At 34.5% G+C, this 24,992-nt stretch overlaps 1 protein-coding gene across 3 annotated transcripts in view; it reads right to left on the bottom strand.

Annotated features, from left to right (window-relative positions):
* The window catches only part of LOC145694257 (THAP domain-containing protein 11-like), a 255,977-nt gene that overhangs the window by 115,657 nt on the left and 115,328 nt on the right, over positions 1-24,992 (bottom strand). The window contains exon 3 of one of the 3 annotated variants that reach the window (XM_081770356.1): positions 4,111-4,905. The exons of the other annotated variants lie outside the window; for them this stretch is intronic. Coding sequence (XP_081626482.1) covers positions 4,894-4,905 — 12 coding nt within the window. The 3' untranslated portion in view covers positions 4,111-4,893. Of the gene's footprint in view, positions 1-4,110; positions 4,906-24,992 lie in introns of those variants that run through there. 3 annotated transcript variants of the gene reach the window in all.

Raw genomic sequence — 24,992 nt, 5'->3', positions numbered from 1 at the left:
TGAAATAAAAGCTACATAGAATAAGACAACAAGTGAACGGCAAAAAAACTCATGAAGTTATCGTTTAATGTAAATGCAGTTCAGATATTTTAATTATTTATTTATTTTTACAGAAGTAAGTCTATATAGAATACTGTAGAGTAGGCAAGTCAGACAAGGAGAGAAAATGCGTCCACCCTCATGAACTCAGTAACACTTCGCAAAGGTACAATTCAGTGCGAGACAGTCTTTGATCCTATAAGGAACGTTGCCTGTTGTATATTGGAATTTAAGACTTATCTGGTAATTCACTGTTTAGGACAGATAGATATAAATAAATTAATACATTTGTGTCGATTTTCACAATGACTGTAAATGATATCATAGATAATAGTTGAAATGTGTAATTACAGAATGTGTTTCCTCGTAAGTGGAAGCCTGGCAGAAGCAATGTGTGACCTAACCTCATACATAAGTGAAAGTGACAAAGAATAACGGAGAGCCCAGTGGGGCCAAGTGGGATCAAAGACTGTTTAAGTAGATGCACTTACCCCATTCCTACCAAATGTGCTTTTCCCAATAGAATGTAACAGATGCTACTATACGTCTTCGAATTTGAATTTGATGGTCAGTTTTGTTCTTAGGGGCGGACCTTAGTTGCCTGAAACTATTGAGAAAAGAAACCTGTAACTAATAAAAGAAAATGGCTAGTGACTGAAGTTTCCATTTTTTTTTTTTAATCTGATCTGTCTGGAGATGACGACACATGATTGTACTGTCCGAAAAGTTTGGACACAGAAATACGGATAAGTGAATAATGTGTGTGGAATGCAATCAATGGATGCATGAGGAGTGCACTGACAATTAACCAGAACACGATGATTTTGTTTATGACGTTTGCCGGTAGAATTTTCAGTCCAAAAGTATACGAGTAGATAAAAAAAAAAAAAAAAAAAAAAGACAATTTCTAATGATTCTCTTTGTCGATGTTTATTTTTTGATTATTGAGTAACTAGGCTACCTTACATCTCATTTTAAATTGCTGAAATGATGTAAAGTTATGTAACAACAGCGTGTTTATTTAATATTTATCTTGTGTTACATAACAGTATTTTATAGTCGACTACATAGGAACTTATATCACAGTATTGCGATGGTGATAATATTTAGAGAGAAATGTAAGCAAAAGGCTAGCATTCACTCCAAAAAAAAACCAAAAGTATTACTAAATACTTTTGTTTTTTTTTGCAGTGAGTACTAGCCTTTTGCTTATATTTCTTTCTACGTAGGAACTTCTTTATTTTCTATACCATGAAAAGCATTAATGGACTCAATTGCCGTGTGTCCTTTTGTACTATTTCCAAGTGTAGTCATTTTACATTAATTATCAGACCTCTGAAAACTCCATTGTCTCTGTTGCGGTCAGCTTCTACATTTTAAATGTTACGTTATGCACTGTAGGAAGTTTTATCTTATTCATTTTCATAATTTTTTTCTATCTTCGTTGTCTTAAATGTGTATAGATGTGCTTTTGTCAGTATAGTACATCCATTGTGAATAAGGAATTACAGCTTTGTTACAGATTCCACAAATAATAATAATAATAATAATAATAATAATAATAATAATAATAATAATAATAATAATAATAATAATAATAATAATAATAATAATAATAATAATAATAATAATAATAATAATAAACAGTTTTGTAGTGTTTCTTGATGTCTTATCATTCACCCTCAGTATTAACTTCTACCCCACCCCCTCACAAAATCGGGCTGGCTACAGGTCTTCCATGTGTGTGTGGCTGTTTCTGGAACACTTCGTGCATTATCAACAAAATCCTGCCGAACCCAACGATTAATGATGACAGATTGGTGCGAGTCCGACTCGCTCTCCACACTTTTCTCTCTCTATCGATGTCGAATATCAAGGACTTCAAAAATACGTGTTTAATTATATGAAATGAAAAGTAATATCAAACTTCATTTCTCAAATTTCACATCTAAGAAATTTCGATATATACGGTAATGATTTTAATATAATAATTGCAACATCTATCGCTTTTTCTTCCCATCAAGTTTCTACCCTTACAGATCAAATATTAAAAAAGTTGAAACAGATTTAACTATTTTAAATGAAATGTCTAAATATAGGGAATTTCATGTCTCTAAACTTAAAAAAATTCGGAATATGGACATCCTATTATAACAATTGCAACTCCTACCTCATTATTTCCCCCACCCCTTTTCTTTCCTTTTATGTCAAATATTAAAAATCTCTGAAACACACGATTAATTATTTTAGACGGAAAGTCCAAATACCAAATTTCACGTCTCTAACCCGAAAGGATTCCGAGATTTGGGTATATTATTATTGCAATCTCTGTCCCCCCCCCCCCCAAATACACATTTCCAAAAATCCTTCCTTAGTGGTATTGTACATCACGAGTACCATGTTATGTCCAAATTTCAAGTTTCTAGATTAAGCAGTTTGGACTAGACGTTGATTAGTCAGTCGGGACTTCTTTTATATCCTAAAATTACCTTGAAAGGTAGTAGGTAGAATAACTTACCACATAATTTTCGGTTTTCTCCATTCTTTTTATTATAAAATTTCTTTTATAATACAATATAACACAAAGTCACTATAAGTGTGGTTCTAAGAGTAATAGAAAGTTCTCTGTAGTCTGGGTAAATAAGTGGTCCTACGTTCAGGCAGCCAAGGGATTGATTCCACAGAGCTCCAGGCAAGCTAAGTGGAAGTGGTTTAGGAATTCTCAGTACTTCAGGCAAGCAAAGAGAGGTTGGTGTTCCGCAGAGCTCCAGGCAAGATAAGCGAGCAAGGACACTACAGAACTCCAGACAAGCTAGGTAGATGCGGTTAGGAACTTTCAAATCTCCAAGCAAGCTAATAGAGTGGTTGAGTTCCCACAAAGCTTCAAGCAAGCTAAGCGACCGGTAGAACTCAACTCCAGAGGCTTGTGTTAGATTAGATCTCTCAGAGCTCCAAGCAAGCTAAGAGAGGGGATTTGACTAACCTAAACTGATGTCAATAGATACTTTTCATGGTATTTTATACCTCCTTCTGGACAGTGGTGTCGCTTGTGTTCCTCAGTAGTTGTAGTAAAGAGTGCACGTGGTTTTGTTTGTGAATAAGAAGCACGTGTTTTTATTTATAAGAAGCACGTGTTATTTTTCTATAACTATAGACCACGTGTAGGACATTACAATATAGAAAAGACACACTCAGGATATTATTGCTCAATCATTTTCACACACACACACAATCGGACATACTCAATCATTTTAATAACTTAAAATTGAAATTCCTGTATCACCTTTGAATTTCCGATCCTACAAACATAAGCGTCCACGATTTAAAAATATCAAGAAAATGGCAAATTTTCACTATATGCATTAAAGGTCAGTATATTCAGCAGATATTTATAACCAATCAAATTTGAAACCGAGATATTAGCGAACAAATGACTGGTACTATCTATATAGACAAGATTAAGAACAGTATTAATAACTTTGCAATGTGGACTGTGAGTAACATTAAAAAAAAACGTGACTGCCATATGTATGGAATTTCATACACACGGCTCTTTCGAACAGCGCCACGTGTATGGTTTTCCATACACTAACAATATATTTCATTTCTGTCGCGCTTGTTTTACAGGTGTGTATGCAATTACATACACATGATTTAGAAGTCAAAATTTAATGCCCACGCCGCATGTATGCAAAACCATACACAGCGTGAAGCATACATTTATGTGCCTAAAATAAAGGTGGAAACAAACTATTACTGATGAACTGTTGCTGGTGGCGCACAGGTGATGAAGGTATATATATATATATATATATATATATGGTGGCAGTCAAGGTGTTAAAAGAATGCCCAGAAATAAGATTTAAAAAAGATATAACCTAATTTAGGAGTTATTTTACAGATTAGAATAAAAAATCAGTATTGTACGAGATAATATGTAGTTGTACGGATCAAATAACATCTTAGAGATAAAATAACAGAACACTCGGCTTCAGATCCTTAGAAGAATTTGAAAGAAACCCAATACAGTGTTAAAGTTCCAAGAATTATATTTAAAGTCAAAAATGAAACCTGAAGGTAACTTTTATTTCATTTCTTGATTTTCTTAAAACAACCAAGACTTCAGAAAGACAATTAACTGACAAATAAGAAATAATGAAGAAAGGGACATTGAATGCTGACAAAGAGGACATTGAACATCAAGTCGAAACTTTAATTACCAAACAAAAAGAAATACAACTTATTCACACCATTCCGCAGTGAGTTTTATCATGACTTATATATTGACATATTGTCAGAATGTCAATATGGTGCCCAACTGATTACTTTATAGCTTTCCTTTGCGACATTTAAATTTTCTTATCTGATGAATCATTTAACGAAAAGTTTCTGTACTATATCTTCTTTAGTGTTGCTTGCAGAGCATTACAAACATATGTAATTTCACATTAAAAGCAAAATTTCCGACCTGAGACACATTACTATGGCATCCACAATTTCTCAAGTAGTTTGGCATATTTTGTTTTCTTTTAGCGGTCACAAACAAACATATCATTCTATGCAAAAACCCGATCACTTAGTAAGTCTATAATTCCAGTAGACTTACTAGAATAACTTTAAACTGTAAGCTACCAAAAAGTATTAACAATAACGGAACCGCCAATTGCATAAAAAGGTGAAAGTCACGTTTCAGCTTACCACACTTTTTTTTTTAATTCTAACTTATATATTCACAAATATACTTTTTCAATGTTTATATATTACAAGTTTTCATCAGAATTTCTACAACAGTGAGTTCTTAAAGTACTTTTCCAGTCCACTTAAACATTGTTTGGCAATCAAGTAGACCATATCTCAACACGGATCCTGAAATCAAATTGGTAAAACTTAATGATATTTTCTATGGTTGAAATTATTTGTACAGGTACTGTGTGTATTATAAAATGGAAGGATTAAAGATATTATACTGATTGGTGTTTATTTAGATGAAATATATTACACTGATTGGTGTTTATTTAAATTTTTGTCAATAAAATTTGTAATACTATTATCTCAGTCTTTGTCCAAATTATATTTTTCAGTATTGAGTTTGCTTTTCTTTTATATAATTCAATGTAATGAGACTCAAATATGTTTCTTAAGATGAAAGATCTAGCATGATGTAAGATAGCAATATCCTGTACTTTATTTTTAGATTTTTGTGCTGCTTAGAGGAAACCTGGAAATATGGCTATCGTTTCCTTTTCTAGACTTCCGTAGATGCTCCTTCAGTCTAGTGTTTATATTTCTTTCGGTCATACTTATGTATGACTTTACACGAGCAACGTATTTGGTAAACGCCACTTAAAGAATATTTGTTCTCAAGTACCTTTCTTGATACTCCTTTTCATATTTATAAATGTTTTAAGGTTAACTTTTAAACTATGAATTTTAGCAATTTTTAGAAATCTAAATGACACACATAGAAATAACAAAAAGAGAACCCATTTAGATATGTCTTCCTCCTTTCTTCCCAACTTAACTATATATTCCAGTTTTCATAATTTAAAAAATATTATGAGCACGTTTTTATTTTCAGTTTCCCAAAGTATCATAGCCATTCACGATACCCAACTTTATGATAGTTTTGATTCTTTTTCTTCTGACAGTGACAGCAATCAAACTCTAAGAAACATATACGGCAAGTAAAATGAAATGCATACTAATGCAAAGACGAAACAAACGATTTTTTAACACACCAGATCCTCTATAGGTGCGAAATGGTTAATACATCGGGGAAGGCGGATCCAGGGGGAGGCGATCGGGGGGATCTCCCCCAGAAGAGATAAACAAAACCCATCCCAGAGACCTTCAAAGTAGCTCTAAGTAGCAGTATTACAACCAACCGCCTCTCCGAGAAGTCCGTCCTGAATCAGCCCCTCGACACGGTATGCCGGAGATCCCGCATTTGAGCCCCGGTTCTGTCATTCATTTTTCCACTCTTTGTATGTTATAGAAATCGGTATGCTATAGAGGATTTGGTGTGTTAAAAATTGGTTGTTTCCTCCTTTCATTAGCATATATGAAATTGCAACCGTCATAAGGTACTCGCTGTATGGACATAGGGATTGTCCAATCACAGCAAGGGTCTGTCGAAAACCCTCGTGATCTGAGATAAGCATCGACCTCGAGAGTAGGAGACTGGCTGTTCTGGGAACCAGACTGGGTGGCGTAGTGGTTAACACATCGTCACTGTATGGCGGAGGTCCCCTGTTCGAGTTACGGTCCAGTCAGTCATTTTTATCCTCTTTGTGTGTTATCAAATGAAATACTTCAAATTTACCGGAATAATCTCAAGAACTAAGGAAGGTTTCAAAGAACGCCGTTCTCATAATCAGCTTACTTGTGTCTGAAGAAGGTAAAAATATGTGGAAGGTGAAAAGAATAAAAAATGATTCGAGGCTTTTTTTTTCATAGGATTCTTTGATGTCAAGTGGTCTATTTACTTCGAATCAGTCTTTAACATTTTCACCTTTCGACATAATTTTATCTTCTTAGTTTTCTCAGGCTTAAGCAAGCTGATGATAGAGGCCGATAGTTCGGAAACGTTCCTTAATTTTTGGAATTATTCTGTTGAATACGAAAGATTTTACATTCCTTACCATATTGACTGTTATCACTGCTCGCAATTTGCGATTTTATTGAACCTGTTGATTCAAATATTACTTTCAACCATCCAAGGATGGGTCGAAGTTTCTGTAGAAACATATCACTACCTGTGAGTTTTCAATATTTTTTTGATAGAACTTAGAATCTGTGAAAAGCAAGATAAAAAGAAAATCAGTTCTACCGTAAATTTAATTCTGGAATTAATTCGACCAAACTAAATTTAAAACAAGCTGTAACTGTTCTTTCTTCCTGTAGATGATCAAAGTATCATTTGTGTAGCGATATATATATATATATATATATATATATATATATATATATATATATATATATATATATATATATATATATAGGGTGTATCAAAAAGATTCATCCACTTTGGCAAGTCTGTATTTCTGAAACTAATAAACGTATAGAAATAATTTTTGTTTTACATGACAGTGGAACTCAAAAAGCTTTTATTGCACCTGTTCATAGGTGTTCAATGTGCCCCCCGTGAGATGCACGGCATATGTCCATGCGGTATTCAAATTCGTCCCAAACTGCAGCTAGCATGTCTTCATTTACAGCTTCCACAGCTGCCGTTATGCGATGTCGCACTTCATTCAATGTACTTTGTAACGGAGGCACATAAACGGAGTCTTTTATAAACCCCCACAAGAAATAATCACATACAGTAAGGTCAGCTGATCTTGGAGGCCAGTAATGTAACGCTGCATCATTTGGTCCAGTGCAACCGATCCATCGTTGTGGAATCGTTCGATTTAAAAATCCCCGCACTTTCCCATGCCAGTGTGGCGGTGCCCCATCCTGTTGGTAGATGAAATCATTCGAATCAGTCTCCAACTGTGGGAAAAGATAGTAGTCAAGCATATCAAGGTAGGTTATCTCCGTCACAGTGTTCTCGGCAAAGAAAAATGGACTGTACACCTTTTTTTTGGGAAACTGCACAAAACACATTAACTTTTGGCGAGTTCCATTCATGTTGTAAAACTTCATGTGGGTGTTCCATTCCCCATATTCGCACATTATGGCGGTTCACATTTCCATTCAAATGGCATATTGCCTCGTCACTAAACACTAAGCGTTGAACAAAACTGTCGTTCTCTGAAATCTTGCCAAGAATGAAGTTACAAAACTCCATACGTCGTTCTTTGTCACCTTCACAAAGAGCTTGCAGTAGCTGAATTCTGTATGGTTTCATAAACAACGACGCAACACACGCCAGACGGACATTGAGGGCATGTTGAGCTGTCGAGCTGCACGACGAACGGATTTCTGCGGACTGCGTGTAAAACATTGACGGACGCGCTCCACGTCTGCGTCGGGCACTCGAGGACGTCCCGGTGATTTTCCCTTACACAAACAACCTGTTGTTCGGAATTGTTCATGCCATCGTCTAATGCTCTGTGCAGTAGGAGGATCCACACCATACTTAGTTCGAAAGTCACGCTGAACAGTTATCACTGGCTTGCACTCCGCAAAACGTAGTACACAAAACTCTTTCTGTTGTCCAGATGCTATTTTAACCAGAACTGCCGTGGGCGTTCACTCAAGCACACTCCTGCTACCTAGCGGAAACCATGTACAACTAGAGATGTTCCTCTTTCCAGCAGTACGTTGTTCACTCACATCTCTGAAAAGACCGAATAGATATTATTGTTTAAAATCGGATGATTCTTTTTGATACACGCTGTATATATATATATATATATATATATATATATATATATATATATATATATATATATATATATATATATATATATAGATAGATAGATAGATAGATAGATAGATAGATAGATATAGATTTCTTGTTGGAAAATAAATTACGAAGAGCGGCGGATCCAGAAAAATAGCTTGAGAGGGTCTTCACTCAGAAATACTAACTTTTTTTTAAGAAATCACTAGACTTCTGAGGGAGCTTGAAGCTTATACGCATGGGAATGACTAACATTTTAAAAAGAAATCATGCAATTGATAAATGGTATTTTCATTTATGTTCGATAGTGTCTTAAGAAGGATATGTTAGATATCCGAAACCGTTACATATTATACTTTAAAATACAGTGGGTTTTAGCTTTGGTCAGTGTTTCTTTTGTTAATATACTACATGTTTATCCTTTGTAATAATGATTTTTGTTCTAATATTTTGTGATTTACTTCCTCAATATTCTGTACGATGAGATACACTTTATACTTTTGCATGATGTACGTATATACTCTACTTGGATGCGTCTTGTGCTTATATACACTTTTTTGCTGTATATTTTTTCCTTTTGGCGCACTTGTAGCTATACTACTGTTTGTGCCAATGAACATATTGCAATTAAATAATAATAATAATAATAATAATAATAATAATAATAATAATAATAATAATAATAATAATAATAATAATAATAATAATAAATATTATTATTATTATTATTATTATTATTATTATTATTATTATTATTATTATTATTATTATTATTATTATTATTATTATTATTATTATTATTATTACTATTATTATTATTGAATTTGAATTTAGTGATAGTAGTGACTACAGGCTAAGCTATAAATAGTCACAAGTATACAAAGAGTATACAATGGAGGATTACATCAAAGTAAATACAAAATAAAACAAAATAAACAAGTTAAAAAGAAATGGTACATCCAAATATTTCGATCAGATACAAAATTATATGTTATTAACGAACTTGATACAAGCTAAGATTACAAAATAAAATTTCAATATGACCTCCATTCAAGAACCTATTAAATTATGAACTGTGATGTAATGTATAACAAAATAAAATATAATGAACACTGATAAAATTAAACAAAATTTCCAAAGAATATATATAACAAAGAACATCACTATATAAAAATAAACGTGCATCAAACAAACAACAATTGGAATTTAATAGACAATGTACTAGCCGGAAGAATGGCAAATTTATATAGTTACTTGATAATGTTAAACTAAAATACCTTATGACAGTGATCTATTGTCTACCACTCAACTACCAAGACCAGTAATTCATATGCTAAAGTCAACATTCCAATATAATCATAATTACATTTATTTTTATGCTTTATATTGAATTCTTTTTAACTTTTACCTCTTTTACACAATCACCCTGTATCGAGGATTTTCTTTTGACCTTACGTCAATAACTAATTAACTTCCCTTTTTCACCAACTTCACATACATTACTTAGTAACAGAATCAATAACAAAAACAACTATCAATTGTTTTTTTAAAAATAAATTCAACATTTCTTTTTCTTCTTCATTGCAACATACATTTTCCTGAAAAAAAAAAGTTAATCTTTAGTCTTTTTCTCATTAAAAATCTTTTTTATTTTGCCTCTTTTACGATGTCTGGAATCTCGTGCTCCATTGTCCAACCTATAATTATCCGCAAAACATAACTGATGTCCCTCTTGAAGAAAAGCTTCGAATGATTTTTGAAGCAACCCCTTCTTCTTTTGTAATTCCTTTCTTTGAAAGTTGTTTTTTGGAATCGACCTTCCTTGTTGAGTTCGTAGCGAACTTCCAATCTTCTGTTTCCATATATTTCCACTTTCCTTGTCTTCCTTTCCCCCTAATCTGTTACTAGATTCAAGTCTGGACAGAAGTTCCTTCGTTTCAACTATGTGACTGCTTCCTTTATCCATATCCTGTGTTGTATCCTTTAGTGTTTCTTCATCTTTGTCAGATAATACGACCTTCACTCGGGAGTCATTCCATGAATTTGTTTGTTTTGCTTCTTCCTTTTCAATTTGGTTCTTTTTAGCTTTTGTCTTCTCCATCATTTCTAGGTAATTACGACTGGGCATTATTACTGTATTCTTTTCTTGTTGCAATTGGTTGTCCTTGTAATCATACCATTCAACTTCCCTTGACTGGTACCCTTCTGGAGATATTTCTTGTGATCTGAAGAAATGCAACCAATCATAACCTATTATGTTGCACAAATCCGGAGATCAATTAAGTATTCCCTTCCATTAACCGGCACTACCACCATAGTTTTACCCAACAAGGACAACAAACGATCTTCAGTCTTCATGGCCGTTCTGTTGATTGGTACAAAGGTACAATTATTGAGATATTTATCGTAAGTTGCGATTGATATCACTGAGTAACTGGCTTCCGTATCCGTTAAAAAAGGTAACTCAATTCCATTGCACGTGACCATTTCTAATATGTTTTCAACTTCAATTTCTTCGTTAAATGAAGCCTGATGATTCCTGGTATCAATTGTTTCTTCCTCGCTTCTTTCATCTAATTCCACCTCCAACACACTACTCATGTGAAACTCATCAACAGGCTTTAAAACATATTCCTGTTCCAGGTCCAGTGAGGCTAAATTATCTAAAGCCTGTTCATATTCATTAGGTGAATTCCCAGTACTTGATACTGGACCCGTTGCATTGTCAAGTAAGGGCACTCTATCTACGCAGTGTGTATATGATCTTGTATTGTTACGCTGCAGTTTACAATACTGGGCATAGTGGTTGTATTTTTTGCACAAATGACATTGAATACCTTTCGCCGGACATTGATCCACACCATGCGACCTGCCAAATGCACTACAATTTGGTGGCTTTTGTGGATATTTTTCTCTATAATTAAGGCAAGTTGTTCTAGTTTCTCTTGTCTGATAGGGCATGTAATCAACATTACCTTTTGGTTGATAAAATACCCTGATTTCTTTCTCCAGAAATTCTACTTGGTTTACAATGTCGATGGCCTTGTCCATAGAAAGTTTAGCTGTAGCTAGCAATTTCTTACGAGCTATTTCATTGCAATTCCACAGACAATCTGATCACGTATAGCATCGTTTTTAAAAGTCCCAAAATTACACTTGTTTGCCTGTTTTTTTAATTGCAATATGTAATCTTGCCAGGGTTGACCAATATCTTGCTCTTAGTTATGAAATTGGACGTACATCGAACCAATATCTTGCTTTTAGTTATAAAATTTGCAACGTTCAACAATGAAATTGGACGTACATCGAAATTGCGAAAAAAGCAGGTCTTTGATTTCTTGATAGTTTAAATTTGGCACTTTTTTAGGTGCTGCTAATTCTCTTAGTGTTTGATGAACAGTGTTGCCCATGACATACATCAACAGACTGACTTTGTTCTGTTCCTGAATGTCATGAGCAATGCAATATTGATCAAACCATTCTAAATGTTTCCACATCCATTTCTTTAGTATTTAAGGTATCGGAAAAAAGGCAATTGTATCATCTGTGACGTGTTTATTCCTCGTCGCCAATTTGTTAAACTAAAATAACTTATGACAGTGATCTATTGTCTACCACTCAACTACCAAGACCAGTAATTCATATTGTAATAATTTTGGTAGAGTCAATAATGGTCCGAGATTTATCCCTTCACCAATTTTATTATAAAATTTGATAAATACAAAACGTCTTTGATTACAAAGAAAATAATGCTGTTTCCTCGTTAATGTCCAAGTAGAGGAGTATAGGTGTTTTGCACGGTGCCCCTTCTCTCAAAGCAGTCTCCAAGGCACCTGCCGGTTCGGTGAGTTTGGAAGGATAGCCCCCTCAGCTCAAGGCAGCTTCGCAAGGCTTTGTTGTTGAAAGGATCCCTACGAGGTCCAGTGCGACCTCGGGAAGGATGGGTGTCCCCTAGTCCAGTGCGACCTCAGGGCGGTGTAGGTGATTTGATCAGTTGGACGACTGATGCTGGGTTCCTCGGTGTTCCTCCTTTTATTTGTCCTCCTCGGGTCCTTTCGTGAGGTCCGTCTGCTTTCGATGTTCCTCGGTGTCCTTCCGCGTTGGCTTGCTGTCTGCTATGTTGTTTATAAATAATAGCACGTGTTGAATTGACACGTGCGTCTGTTGTGATGTGGGGATCCTTGCACCCCCCACACTGGAAAAAAATAATCTGGAAGATTATTTTGAGAAAGTATATAATTGTAATTAGTAAAAGGTAACTGCACCAACGCTTGGGATACTGTTTATACACAAGAAAACACTATAAACACTATAATACACCAATATAACTATGAAAAACTTGTTGTGAAATATGCACATAATGGTAATAACACTGTAGTTCCTTCCCAACTAAGCAGGATCAAAAACAGTTTATCATTTCCCTCAAAGTGGGCAGAAGTGTCATCACTGTTATTAATAAATATAAACGAGTTCACTGATTGTAGGTATTGTTTGAACGTTTTGGTTAGTAAATTCGGTGTTAATATGGACGTCGCACTCTGTATGTGTAGGTTGCATAGTTCGAGTTTTTGTCTGGATATTAGGCGCCGGTATATTGAGTCTTTCTAATGGTAACGATATAGGGAGTCGATTAGCTAAGGTTTTGTTTTTGTAACGGGACTTACGAAGATTGAGGCACATTTTAATTATTATTAGAACGAATGAAAAGAGAATAATCGGTTTTGGAATTGGTAAACTTTTCTTTAAAAAAAAAAAAAAAAAAGAAAAATAGGGAATATGAATTTCTGGTCACTCTGTATAATGTTATCAAGAGCCTGATTTAATGAACATCCTGTATAAGGAGAAGAAGTGACGTAATAAGCATTCATGTACGTTTGTATTGAAGAAGAGGTGTTGAAGACAAGAAAGTATTGTATTTCGACCTTGCAAGGATTAATGACTTTTGAAACTAAAAAAAGAAAGAGAAAAAAATGTTGATCTTGCGTTTTGCGAAGAGAACGGAAATGATGTCTTTGTAATTTTCATCCTTGCGCTGCTCTCTTGCGATATTCGGTAAAGGCTCATTCTTTTCTGTCTCTATAGTATTAACTTGAAGGCTGTTTGATTTAAACGCGTAATTGTCCTCTCCTTTTTCTTCGTTATTTTCTTCTGTTTCACCTTCTTTCTTAATATCTTGGGCCTGTTCTAGCCTACTGATTATGTCTGCTGGGTGTTTGGATCCAGGCAAATATTGTATATCAAAATCATAATCAGCTAGAAATAACTTATATCTTGTGTACTTCCCAACTTTGTCCGGCTGGGTATTCATTGTCGCAATACACTTTGCGTCTACGTACAGGTTAAATTTTCTATTAAGTAGAAAGTAGCGAAATTTGCGCAATGTATATATGAGAGCATACAACTCTTTTTGCCAAATGCTTGCTTTCTCTTCACTTTTCGTTAGCCTCCGGGAACAATAAGCAACCACCTTCTCAGTGTTAGTTTTTGGGTTATAGCAGGCGAGTAGTCCTCCTTCCTGAGTTTGACTGCAATCGCTATAAACACGAATTTCTAGCGAATCGTCAAAGTGAGCAAGTGATGGAGCGTTTAGTATATCTTCTTTTAATTGTTCAAAGAGAACATCGTGATTCTCTGTCCATTTAAATTTAGATTTGGATGTTACTAATTGTTGGAAAGGCTCAATTTTTAACGTAAAGTCTTTAATGTGGGCCCTTAGATATGAACATAGGCCGATAAAGCTTTTAAGAATCCGTTTTGTAGTCGGTCGCTTAAAATTTCGTATCTTCTTAGCAATTTTTGGAGATATTTTAATGGATTCCCCACTAACAAGGTGTACTAATACATTAAGTTCCTGATAGCCAATGTGGGTCTTCTTAGGTGATGCTCGAAAATCGTGTTTCCTAAGCTTCTGGAATAATAATTCTAAATCCTGCAAGTGCTGTGGAAAATTATACGAACTAGTAACAAGATCGTCAGCAAAATTTGTAATTCTATCTGGTAGTCCCTCCAAAATCATTCTCGTGGCGACACTTAAACTTTGGGAACTTGTTTTGGCCCGCATTGTGCATCTCAAAAATTCGTATGACTTTCTATTATGATTGAGCTCAAAAGTCATATATTTACGGCTCTTAGGATGCAACAAGATTTGGAAGTAGGAATTGGAAAGATCGGCAGTGCTTATGAAAGTTTTCCCCTTTATAGAGTTTAGAACGTCCTCTGTTGCTTGAAATGGTACCGACAGATACTTGGTATAAGTATTGCATTCCTGCAGGTTGAGAATAATTCGAAATTCCTTCGTATTAGGCTTCTTGAGCACAAGAAGTGGAGAAGAGAATTCATTATTGTCAGTAGGCCTGATTATGTTTGCCTTGATAAGGTCTTGAATTTGCTTATCTACTTGACTTCTAATATGTAAGGCCCCTAGTCCAGTGCAACCTCAGGACGGTGTAGGTGATTTGATCAGTTGGACGACTGATGCTGGGTTCCTCGGTGTTCCTCCTTTTATTTGTCCTCCTCGGGTCCTTTCGTGAGGTCCGTCTGCTTTCGGTGTTCCTCGGTGTCCTTCCGCGTTGGCTTACTGTCTGCTATGTTGTTTATAAATAATAGCACGTGTTGAATTGACACGTGCGTCTGTTGTGATGTGGGGATCCTTGCAATATACTAAAGTCAGCATTCCAATATAATCGTAATTACTTTTATTTTTATACTTTATATTAAATTCTTTTTAACTTTTACCTCTTTTGCACAATCATCCTATATCGAGGGTTTTCTTCTGATCTTACGTCAATAACCAATTAACTTTTCTTTTTCACCAACTTCACATACATTACATAGTAACGGAATCAATAACAAAAGCAACTATCAATTGTTTTTTTTTTTAAATAAATTCAACATTTCTTTTTCTTCTTCATTGCAACATACATTTTCCTGAAATACATTTTACCTACTTCAGTACAGATAACACATTCTAAATATTATTTTTTAAGTAGGGCAAAATTGCATTGAATAGATCGATTTCAATGATTTTTTGTATATATTCTCTACACTAATGAATAGTGGAGTACAAATTAATTTGGTATTACATAATATAGACCGATACTGCCTGGAGTTATGCGAAGGAACTCTAATATATAGTTGTTTAATTAGGTTCACCTTAGTATGTATTCCATCGTGAACCAGCCTTATTTGCCTCAGATTTCTCCTAACGTCAAGAGAGAGCAAATAAAGCCTAGCGAGAATCTGCCCAATAATAATAATAATAATAATAATAATAATAATAATAATAATAATAATAATAATAATAATAATAATAATAATAATAATAATAATAATTTCGCTTCTCGGCCTTTGGCTCCGTGGTTGCTCATTTCTCTTACAGATGTGTTCAAATTAGACTTACGCTCGAAAAATGCAAAAATTCATGTAGGAGTCCTAATTTCAGAGCTCTAGAACATTTAATTTAATGGTTAAACCCCTAATATAGGATCCTTCATTTGTTTACTGTACAGTTGAAGTGATGATATCACCGTTGAACAGCAGATGGTATTAGTGAGGGGGGGGGGGAATTTTGAAAGTGGAGTTTCAGTTGTAGATAGCTATTGTGGTTCCTATCAACAAGTTACAGTCTGAAGTGTTGTGGTTGTTGTTGTAAGAAATTAACGTCGTCAATGCGTTCAACACTTCGAATGGGCCAGTTTAAAATGATCGTGATGTGTTTCGTGTATCAATCTTTTATTCTGTGTAGTCCTGTAATTGCAGCATAATGGGAAAAGCAAAAGACATTTCTCCGTGTAAAATGGAAGTTAACAAAATACTTCTGGTGGAAATAAGATATACACGGCAATACATTGCTAGTAGAGTTGGGATAGAACAAAAATCTGTGAGTAGAATCTCAGTTAAATGAACAAGAGCCAAAATAGGGTTGGGAAGTGTGGGCGAAAACCAAAGCTATCGCTAAGAGTTATCAGAAAACTAAGATTGGCTCTGGGAAACAGAAGTGCAATTTCTAATAGACTTAAGCATAAAAATGGCTGAGTATGGCGCAGACATTTGGCCTGAAAGTGTTCGAAGGATTCTTTGTGCCGAGAGAATAAAAGCACACGGTCAAGAAAGAAAACAAAAATTAGAGTCTACTCCAATCATGGTAAAGGAGCGCCTCGAATGGGACAGGACCTAGAATATTGGACTGCTGATAATTGGAGAATAGTGTGTTTCAGTGATGATTCGTGAATCTTTGTGTCTGATGAATGTTCACAGTTCACAATATGTGCGACGTTGACCTGGGAGGAATTCAAGTTGGAATGTCTTTAATAAACCTTGAAACATCCTACTTCAGTTATGGTCTAAGGTGTGATCTCTGTCTTCGGGCCTGGAAGACTGTATATAGTAGAGAAGAACTGCTTTCCCAGACTGCACTCTGGTTTGATGACGAACAATTCATGTTTTCATCTTTATGGATGGTGGAGCCCCATGCCACCACGCCAAAGCTGTGACAAAATTCTTCGAGGATAACGAAATAAGTGTTCTTCTGTGGCCAGGCACTAGTCCTGATATGAACCCAATTGAAAACTTTTGGAGCTTCATGAAAGAAAAGCTAGAGAAGAAGCTCATTAGAACCAAACTTCAATTGATCAAGGAGATCAACAATTTGTGGTATCACAATGCTGACTTGAAGGCAAAATGTGCTAAACTCGTACATAGGATGCCACAAAGGATAAAAGACTTAATAAATAATAAAGGATTTCATAAGAAATATTAATCTTTGTGTGAGAGATAATTCTCTTGTAAGTATTCCATTTCATTTTTTGTTTCCAATTTGGATATACACACTTTATAGTAATTATATTTAAATGTTACGTACGCATTTGTTCTATTGATATTGAAAAGTACATGCCACACCCACTAGAAAGTAGGACAGAGTTACAATTTGGACTAAGTTCGAAGTATTTTCTAACATTATATTGTAAGAACAGTAAAATATTCAGAAACTGAATGTTGAGTCTAATAATTTGAACACGTCTGCAAGGTCTTTTCCTTTTCCCCAGCCAATTTCCATCAACGAGCAACTGTCCTTTACTCCTCGAGGTGGGGCTGGAAACACCGTGAGAAGGAAGTCAAAGTTAGCTAGCATCTCGCAGAAGGACTCTACGGAGGCTAAGTAGGAACATTTGTATCTTCTCTGTTCTCAAGCTTCACAACATCATAAGTTGGGTCGTGAGTTCTTCAATAATTTTAGATTCTCTGGTAGGTCGAGTAGCTGATTTATTTAATTTTCTCAGCAGATTCATTTTTGTCCATTTGGAATCTAATTTCATTTATTTTTTTGTGTGTTTATTGTATTTTTTTTTAGAAAAACTTGTGTTATTAAGTTCATATTAAATGGCACCCCTAGCTGATGATTGTCCACAATTTAATCGATGTATATATATGGAAAGCAAAAACTATTAAATGTAATGTGTATCAAAGAAAATGTTATTCAGATTGTTTCGAACAACTAAGTAAGAAAGAACATAATTCAATTAAATGAATTTAAATGTAACGTTTGTGTTCAGAAAGATAAATTTTCTGTTTGTGGTAGTTCAGTCAGTAGTAGGGAATTACGTATCTCAGATAATAAACAGAGACAAGATGGCCAGTTATTGTGCTGTAAGGGTTCCTTTATAGACATTGAAATGATATCAAAATTACTTGAGTTCAGTGTAAACAAAATCAAAAGTGAACTTTAGCATGAACTCCTTGAACTTAAAAATGAAATTATAAATTTAAAGAAAGAAAACTCTTTGTTAAGAGATCTTTTAACTGGTGAACAAGTGTATACCCGTAAAATTTCAACTCTAACCAGAACTTGGAACATGACATTATACCATCTCCTAATATCAATAACTAAAATCATTTTCCAAACTTAACAGATAATAGAGAAACTAAAAAAGATGAGCGACTATCCTCTAAGTTAACACCTTCATTTTGGTCCCATGTAATATCCAGAAATAACAAGTCATTTCAAGTCCAGAAAGTTAACAATTTGCCGAACTTAGATTCTCGGAGAGAACCAAGGAAACTAGCTGTTGGCTGTGGCTCAAATAATTTAAATATGGTATCTAAATCAAGAGAAAAAGCACTGTTTGTGAAAAGATTCAACCCGTTAGTAACTAGTGAAGAAGTTGAAGAAATTGTTAAGGACAACAATATGGTTGAAGTGATTTGCACCAGACTTAAAACCAAACATAATTCGTATTCTCCGTTTCATATAGGGGTGAACGAATCAGATTTTTCCAGAATTAACGATCCTAAGTGTGTCCAGCAGATATTCTCATTGGATCTTTGTACGGTAAATTGCAGAATTATGGTGAAGTTGTTAACGATCATAATTCTCCTGTTAGGCATGATGAACCTAAACCTTAAGATTTGGTATCAAAATTTTCGTGCACTAAGAACGAAGAGTAGTGATTTTTTTCTCTTCAATTAATGACTGTGAATATGATATAATTGCGGTAACAAACATGGTTGTTCGATATTCATAAAGACTACGATTATTTTCCAGATATTTCACAGATTGTTTAAAAGCCGACATACTATATGATATAGAGTCCTGTCAAAGAGGTGAAGGATCTCTGATAGCAATAAGGAAAAACTTTATAGTGAATCGCAGGCCTGATCTTGAACTTATAAATGAATGTGTGTGTATTGAACCAAAATGCAATTCTGCAAAGAATCTTTTAATATCGTGTGTTTATCTTCAACCAACTTTTTTTCCTTGTGAACTTTGAAAATTACCTGAACCACATTTCCAGCAGGCTGAAATCTCATGAAAATGATACACCGATATTCAGAGACTTCAATATGTCCAAAATTGATTGGTTAAATGAAGAACAGCTTCCAGGAATACATAATTACTCTAAATTGAAGTTTCAGCTATTATCTGTCTTTTTTGGATAACAGTAACCTGTGTGTTGAACCTTCTATCTCCGCTCTTAACCTTGTTATCACCAATGCTACTTCAGTGTCAAGAGAAACTAATCAGTACATGGTGCATCCTGATTCTTTTCATCATCTGATTGGAACCATTGACTTTTGCGTAAGGGTTGTAAAGCGAATGAGTTCTCTGAACGTTTTCAATTTGCTAAAGGTGATTATTGTGCATTATATCAACAACAAGCTAGTACTGATTGGTATAATATTTTGCTAAAACGAGATATAAATGAAGCAGTTTCGGATCTTGAAAAGTAATTATATCAGCTATGGAAAAAAATAATCTGTAATTTAATCCTAAAATATCTAAATATTCTTGTTGATATTCCAAAAAAAATTGTTTCTTTATTAAAAGCTAAGAATTTAGCACATAAAAGGTATAAAACTTTTAAGACTCAACTAAAAGATGACAAACGTATTTACCCCGTCAAAATGGAAAATTTATTAAATAGTAATCCTGAGAAATTTTGGAGATATATATCTAAGGGTAACAACAAAGTTGCATCTGGAATTGTTATAAATAATCCTTTGATTATTGACTGTGGGTTGTTGGCAAATTTATTTGCAGAGTACTTTACATCAGTTTATCAGACATTTCCAACTATTAGTAACATAAATAATTATTTGACATTACTAGAAACCTTCTGTGAGAGGAAACCACCTCTTATTACAACTAAAAATGTAAGAGATGCTATTAAATCTTTAAAGACCAAATCTGCATCTGGCATAGATGGAATATCTGTTTTCATTATAAAAGGAGTTGCTGAGGTAATTTCACAGGTGTTAGCATCCTTGTTTAATTGGAGCTTAAATGAGAATATTTATTCTGAAGCTTGGAAGGTTGTAGTCATAATACCTATACCCAAGACTAAAGGTGATAAAATCAATGATTATAGACCGATTTCTATAATGAATGTTATTCCTAAAATTTTTGAAAAAATAATGTACAATTACGTGTAAAGCGCTGTCTGTGATCAGTTAGACACAAATCAACATGGCTTTATAAATGGTAAATCAGTTATTACAAATTTGGCAAGTTTTGTTCCTAGTCTGTTTTCTGTTATTCGATCTGGTAGTCAGACTGATGTTATTTACTTTGATTTTGCAAAAGCGTTTGATAAATCGCTTCATCATTTATTAATAAGCAAATTGTACAAGTACAAATTGTCAAATCATATAATGAAATGGTTAGATTCATATTTAAGTAACAGGAAATTTAGAGTTAGGTATGATAACTATACTCCCTACAACATAACATCTGGTATATTTCAGGGTTCCAATCTTGGTTCCTCACTGTTTTTATTGTATATAAATGACTTATCTGAAAAGTTAACTTGTAAATATTTCATATATGTATGCTGATGACATAAAAAATCTTTAATAAATCAGTACTGTTCATGAGAAAGTTACGTTGCAAGAAAATATTGAAACATTAGTTAAATGGTCAGAGAATATTTTTTTACCTTTGAATATTGCCAAAACTCAAGGTATATTTTTTCAAGGAAAACTGATCTTTTGTTTTATAAATATACAATTGGTAATCAGGGAATTGAATTTGGAACTTATGTTAAAGATTTAGGAATAATATTAGACAACAAATTATTATTCTAGAAACTTTATAGTTAATCATACCTAAAGCCAGAAAACCTTAGAATGCTAAAATGGCTTGGCCGTAATTTTTCAAATATTAATACTTGTAAAATTCGCTACATGTTTAACATGTCTTCTCATCTCGAGTATGGCAGGGTAATTTGGAACAATGAAGCTAAGTACTTTGTAAATGTCATAGAATCTTTTCAAAATAATTTTCTAGCCTGGTTATGATGGAAGTTCAAAGATTTCAAAGAACTCCACTTGTTATGTTTAACCGATAGGTGTTATATTTTCGATCTGAATTTTTTTCATAATATTTTACATGGAGGTTTCTTTATTGATGACTTATTTTCCATAAGAACTCCTTACCATAACATTAGAAATTTTGTTCTTTTCTTTCGAAAGTTTCTACTTTGAAATGTTCTATTTATAAAACTATAGATACTGTAAACAAATATTACTTTGTTCTAGATATTTTCCAGACGAACTTTGCTGAAGTTCATTCAGAACTTACTTATTAAATTTCTAAAGGACCAATAATATCTATTTATTTAATTTAGTGAGGTGTCATTTGAAAGGTTTTCCTTAAGTGTTGTTAGTTTGCATTTTAGTCATCTATCTTTATTTTCCTATCATCTTTTCTTTTTTCTAGGTTTAAGCTTATATATATATATATATATATATATATATATTGCTAACATCTAAAGTGGCCTGTAACCCTGATGGCCGGGTTTCGATTTTGTGGTTTGGAATGTGAGCGAGAGGCAGTAATGTGTTGACAGGAAGCATGGGAGAAAACACTTTCGGGAAGGATTCGTTTAAACTCTGCCTGGCTAAACTGTGTTCCTGGCCTTTGTGGGCTGTAAGACCGCAGAGCAGCGAACAGAAATAGAAAAGGCGAAATAAAGAAGTCTTGTGCCATCCATGATGGCAGAACGAGAAACAGTTAACAAGAAAACTATTTTAAAAAATCAATAGAAATATGGATTTCGCAGCGTGGTTTATAGCCTAGCATGGGCTAGTACCACGGTTGGCTGCTAGGGCAACTTCGATGCTAATTGTGCTCTGCTTCCTGTCACGTGTAGGTTCCTGCCGACCGCTCCTTGAAAGGTACTAGATTGACCTTGGCTATCTGCCCACGCGCTTCTTCAAGTGAAATAGAGGTCGTAAAGACAGTAGAAAAAAACTAGATTGGCCTTGACTATCTACCCACGCGTAGTGCAATGTGGTGCAATATGATACAATAAGGTGAAATATGGTAAATGGTGAAATAAGATGAAACACCGTGAAATATGATGAAATAGCAACGGTCGCGGGAGTATAAAAGAGGCGAGTCCAACCTTGCCTAGATCCTGTCTTGGGCCTGCAGTCATCCTGCGTTAGTACTGTATGCAGTCAGCGATCATCGGTTGAGGTAGCAGCAGCCGTACTACTACTTAAAGACTCAGAAATGAAAAGTGAAATGAAATTGTTGAGTTTTACGTCCGACGATTATGCCGGTTAGGCTAAAGGAGAGGGTGATGATGAGTAATGAATGAAATGGTGGAATGAAGAAAGTGAGAGGAAACGGGAAAACCCCGAGAAAACCCACGCACACGGTATTTGTCCACCACAAAGTTCACTTGGCGGGGGCTAGGATTAAAGACTCAGGTATGTTGATGAACTTAGAAACCATTTCTGAGTTTGTCACCAACATGTTTTAACTTAAAGTATTTCAAAAGTGGTAACTTGCCTAGCACGCAATGGGTTAAGCAAGCATTAAGACCTTACTTGCTGGTCGAGTCCAAATACTTCTTGCATTTCTTTCTTTCTTCTCTTCTCACTTTTTTTTTTTTTTTTTTTTTTTTTTTTTTTTTTTTACAAAACATAGGAATTTTGTGGGTAATTTCGCGAGCCTAGGAGCAATCTATAGGTTACAACAATATAGCGTAAGATGATTCAATCTCACTTCAGTATTGTGTAATATTGTAAATAATCCAGTTAATCTTTATATAATTGTGCTGTATTTCTTTTCTTTTTGAATTCTTTTGTAATAAATCCTTTCTTATGGAATTCTTATTTATTTATTTATTTATTTATTCATTGGACTCATCTAATGATTTAGGTGCAAGCTAAGAATCCTCACACTTGTACCGGGCGATTCAGGTACAGTCTTAAAGTTAAGCCTCTGAGTTACGAACTTCTATGTTACTTCTCTTTCAATAAGGTACCAGTTACTTAATTCCAGACAAGCGGCCAAAGAGAGCGCTCAGCTCGAGGTTAATCGCGGATTAATATAAAATCCGTCGGCTAGGAGGAAGAGTACGAAAGAGAGAGAAGTTGTAATATAATCACCCATTCACGGGAGAGTTGTCTGAAGTCTTTTTTTTAAATGGGAAAAGTACAGGTTCATTCCATCGAACTTGTCCTGTGCGTATGTTGCACAGGTGATGGAGCCCCCAAACCATACACACACACACAACGTAACAAATGTTAGTGGGTCGCCGGGTTACATTCTGGTGAACCACCAACCAAACAACAAAATCATAACAATATATACAGGGTATTTCAAAGCAACACCGACAACGTTTGGGAGCTGATTCCTGACACCAAGATAAGACAAAAAATATAGACCAACCTGGATGCACAAGTGCTTCCTTTCGGAGTTAGAAGCTTCTGAAAACATGAAAAAATGCACTTTAAAGGTTCATAGGTCCAAAACTACGGGTCCTGCTGTAGTCGGGCCAAGACTTCACTTAGGAACTAATACATTGTATTGTAATATATTGTAATGTATGTGTGGTATATATAAAAAAAAAAATCAGAATCCTAAGTACTTATGCAACAATTTTTATAGAGGGAGGTTGGCTACGGGCATATAATTTGAAGTACTCACCAACTACGTCTATAAAAATTGTTGCGGATGTTCCATAAATTTCTGAAACATAAATATTTGGATAGGGCACATATTGGCTCCTAAGTGAAGTCTTGACCTAACTCCGGTAGGTCCTATAGTATTGGAGCTATGCACCTTTAAAGTTCATTTCTTCATGTTTTCGACAGCCTATAACTCCGAAAGGAAGCATTTGTGCACCCAGGTTGGTCTATACTTTTTGTCTTAACTTTGTGTCATGAATCACCTCCCAAACGTTGTCGGTGTTGTTTTGAAACATTCTGTATATATAGTTCCTTTTCTTCCATTAAAATTATGATGATAAGCACAAAATTAGTGCTACTTTCTCCGCTAGTCTAGATCCGCGTAATCATGATTTCGATTTCCAATCGGTAGAGACACGATTTTATGGCCTTTAAAGTTCATTTCTTCATGTTTTCGACAGCCTATAACTCCGAAAGGAAGCATTTGTGCACCCAGGTTGGTCTATACTTTTTGTCTTAACTTTGTGTCATGAATCACCTCCCAAACGTTGTCGGTGTTGTTTTGAAACATTCTGTATATATAGTTCCTTTTCTTCCATTAAAATTATGATGATAAGCACAAAATTAGTGCTACTTTCTCCGCTAGTCTAGATCCGCGTAATCATGATTTCGATTTCCAATCGGTAGAGACACGATTTTATGGTAAATAAGAATTCGTAATTTCGTTATAAAAAATTTGCGTAAAGCGGGATAAGATCGGTGAATAAAAATTCAATGCAAGAATACTATTTTCCTTGGTAATTACAATTAGTTACCTTTTATTTCACCTTAATTTCCACTCATCAAACACCATGATGTGAACTTATGTATGACTATATTAAACAATATTTGAGTTTTTTAAAAAATAACACTAAGCATCCTCATTGAATAAAAGTATCATTTAAAGAAAGAAAGAAAAAAAAAAAAAGACAGAGAGAGAACATGCAAATAACATTTAAGCATTGTTTCAATGTTTTCTGGTGTTAAAATTGTTCTTTTGTCGGTAAGTATGCCATTGTAAGAGAGAACCCTCTCCACATCAACATTCGAAACTGATATGTACATTAGTTGGAGTCACTTTCCAGCCATTTCTGAATTCTCATTTAACACATCCCGCAACACTCTTTCCACACTATCCACTTCACCA

The sequence above is a fragment of the Thermobia domestica genome, chromosome 9 (assembly GCF_964235325.1).
Source record: "Thermobia domestica chromosome 9, izTheDome1.hap1.1, whole genome shotgun sequence".
In the NCBI taxonomy this organism is placed as follows: domain Eukaryota; kingdom Metazoa; phylum Arthropoda; class Insecta; order Zygentoma; family Lepismatidae; genus Thermobia; species Thermobia domestica.
Note: the sequence above shows the minus strand (reverse complement) of the source record. Positions and strands in the feature narration are given on the sequence as shown.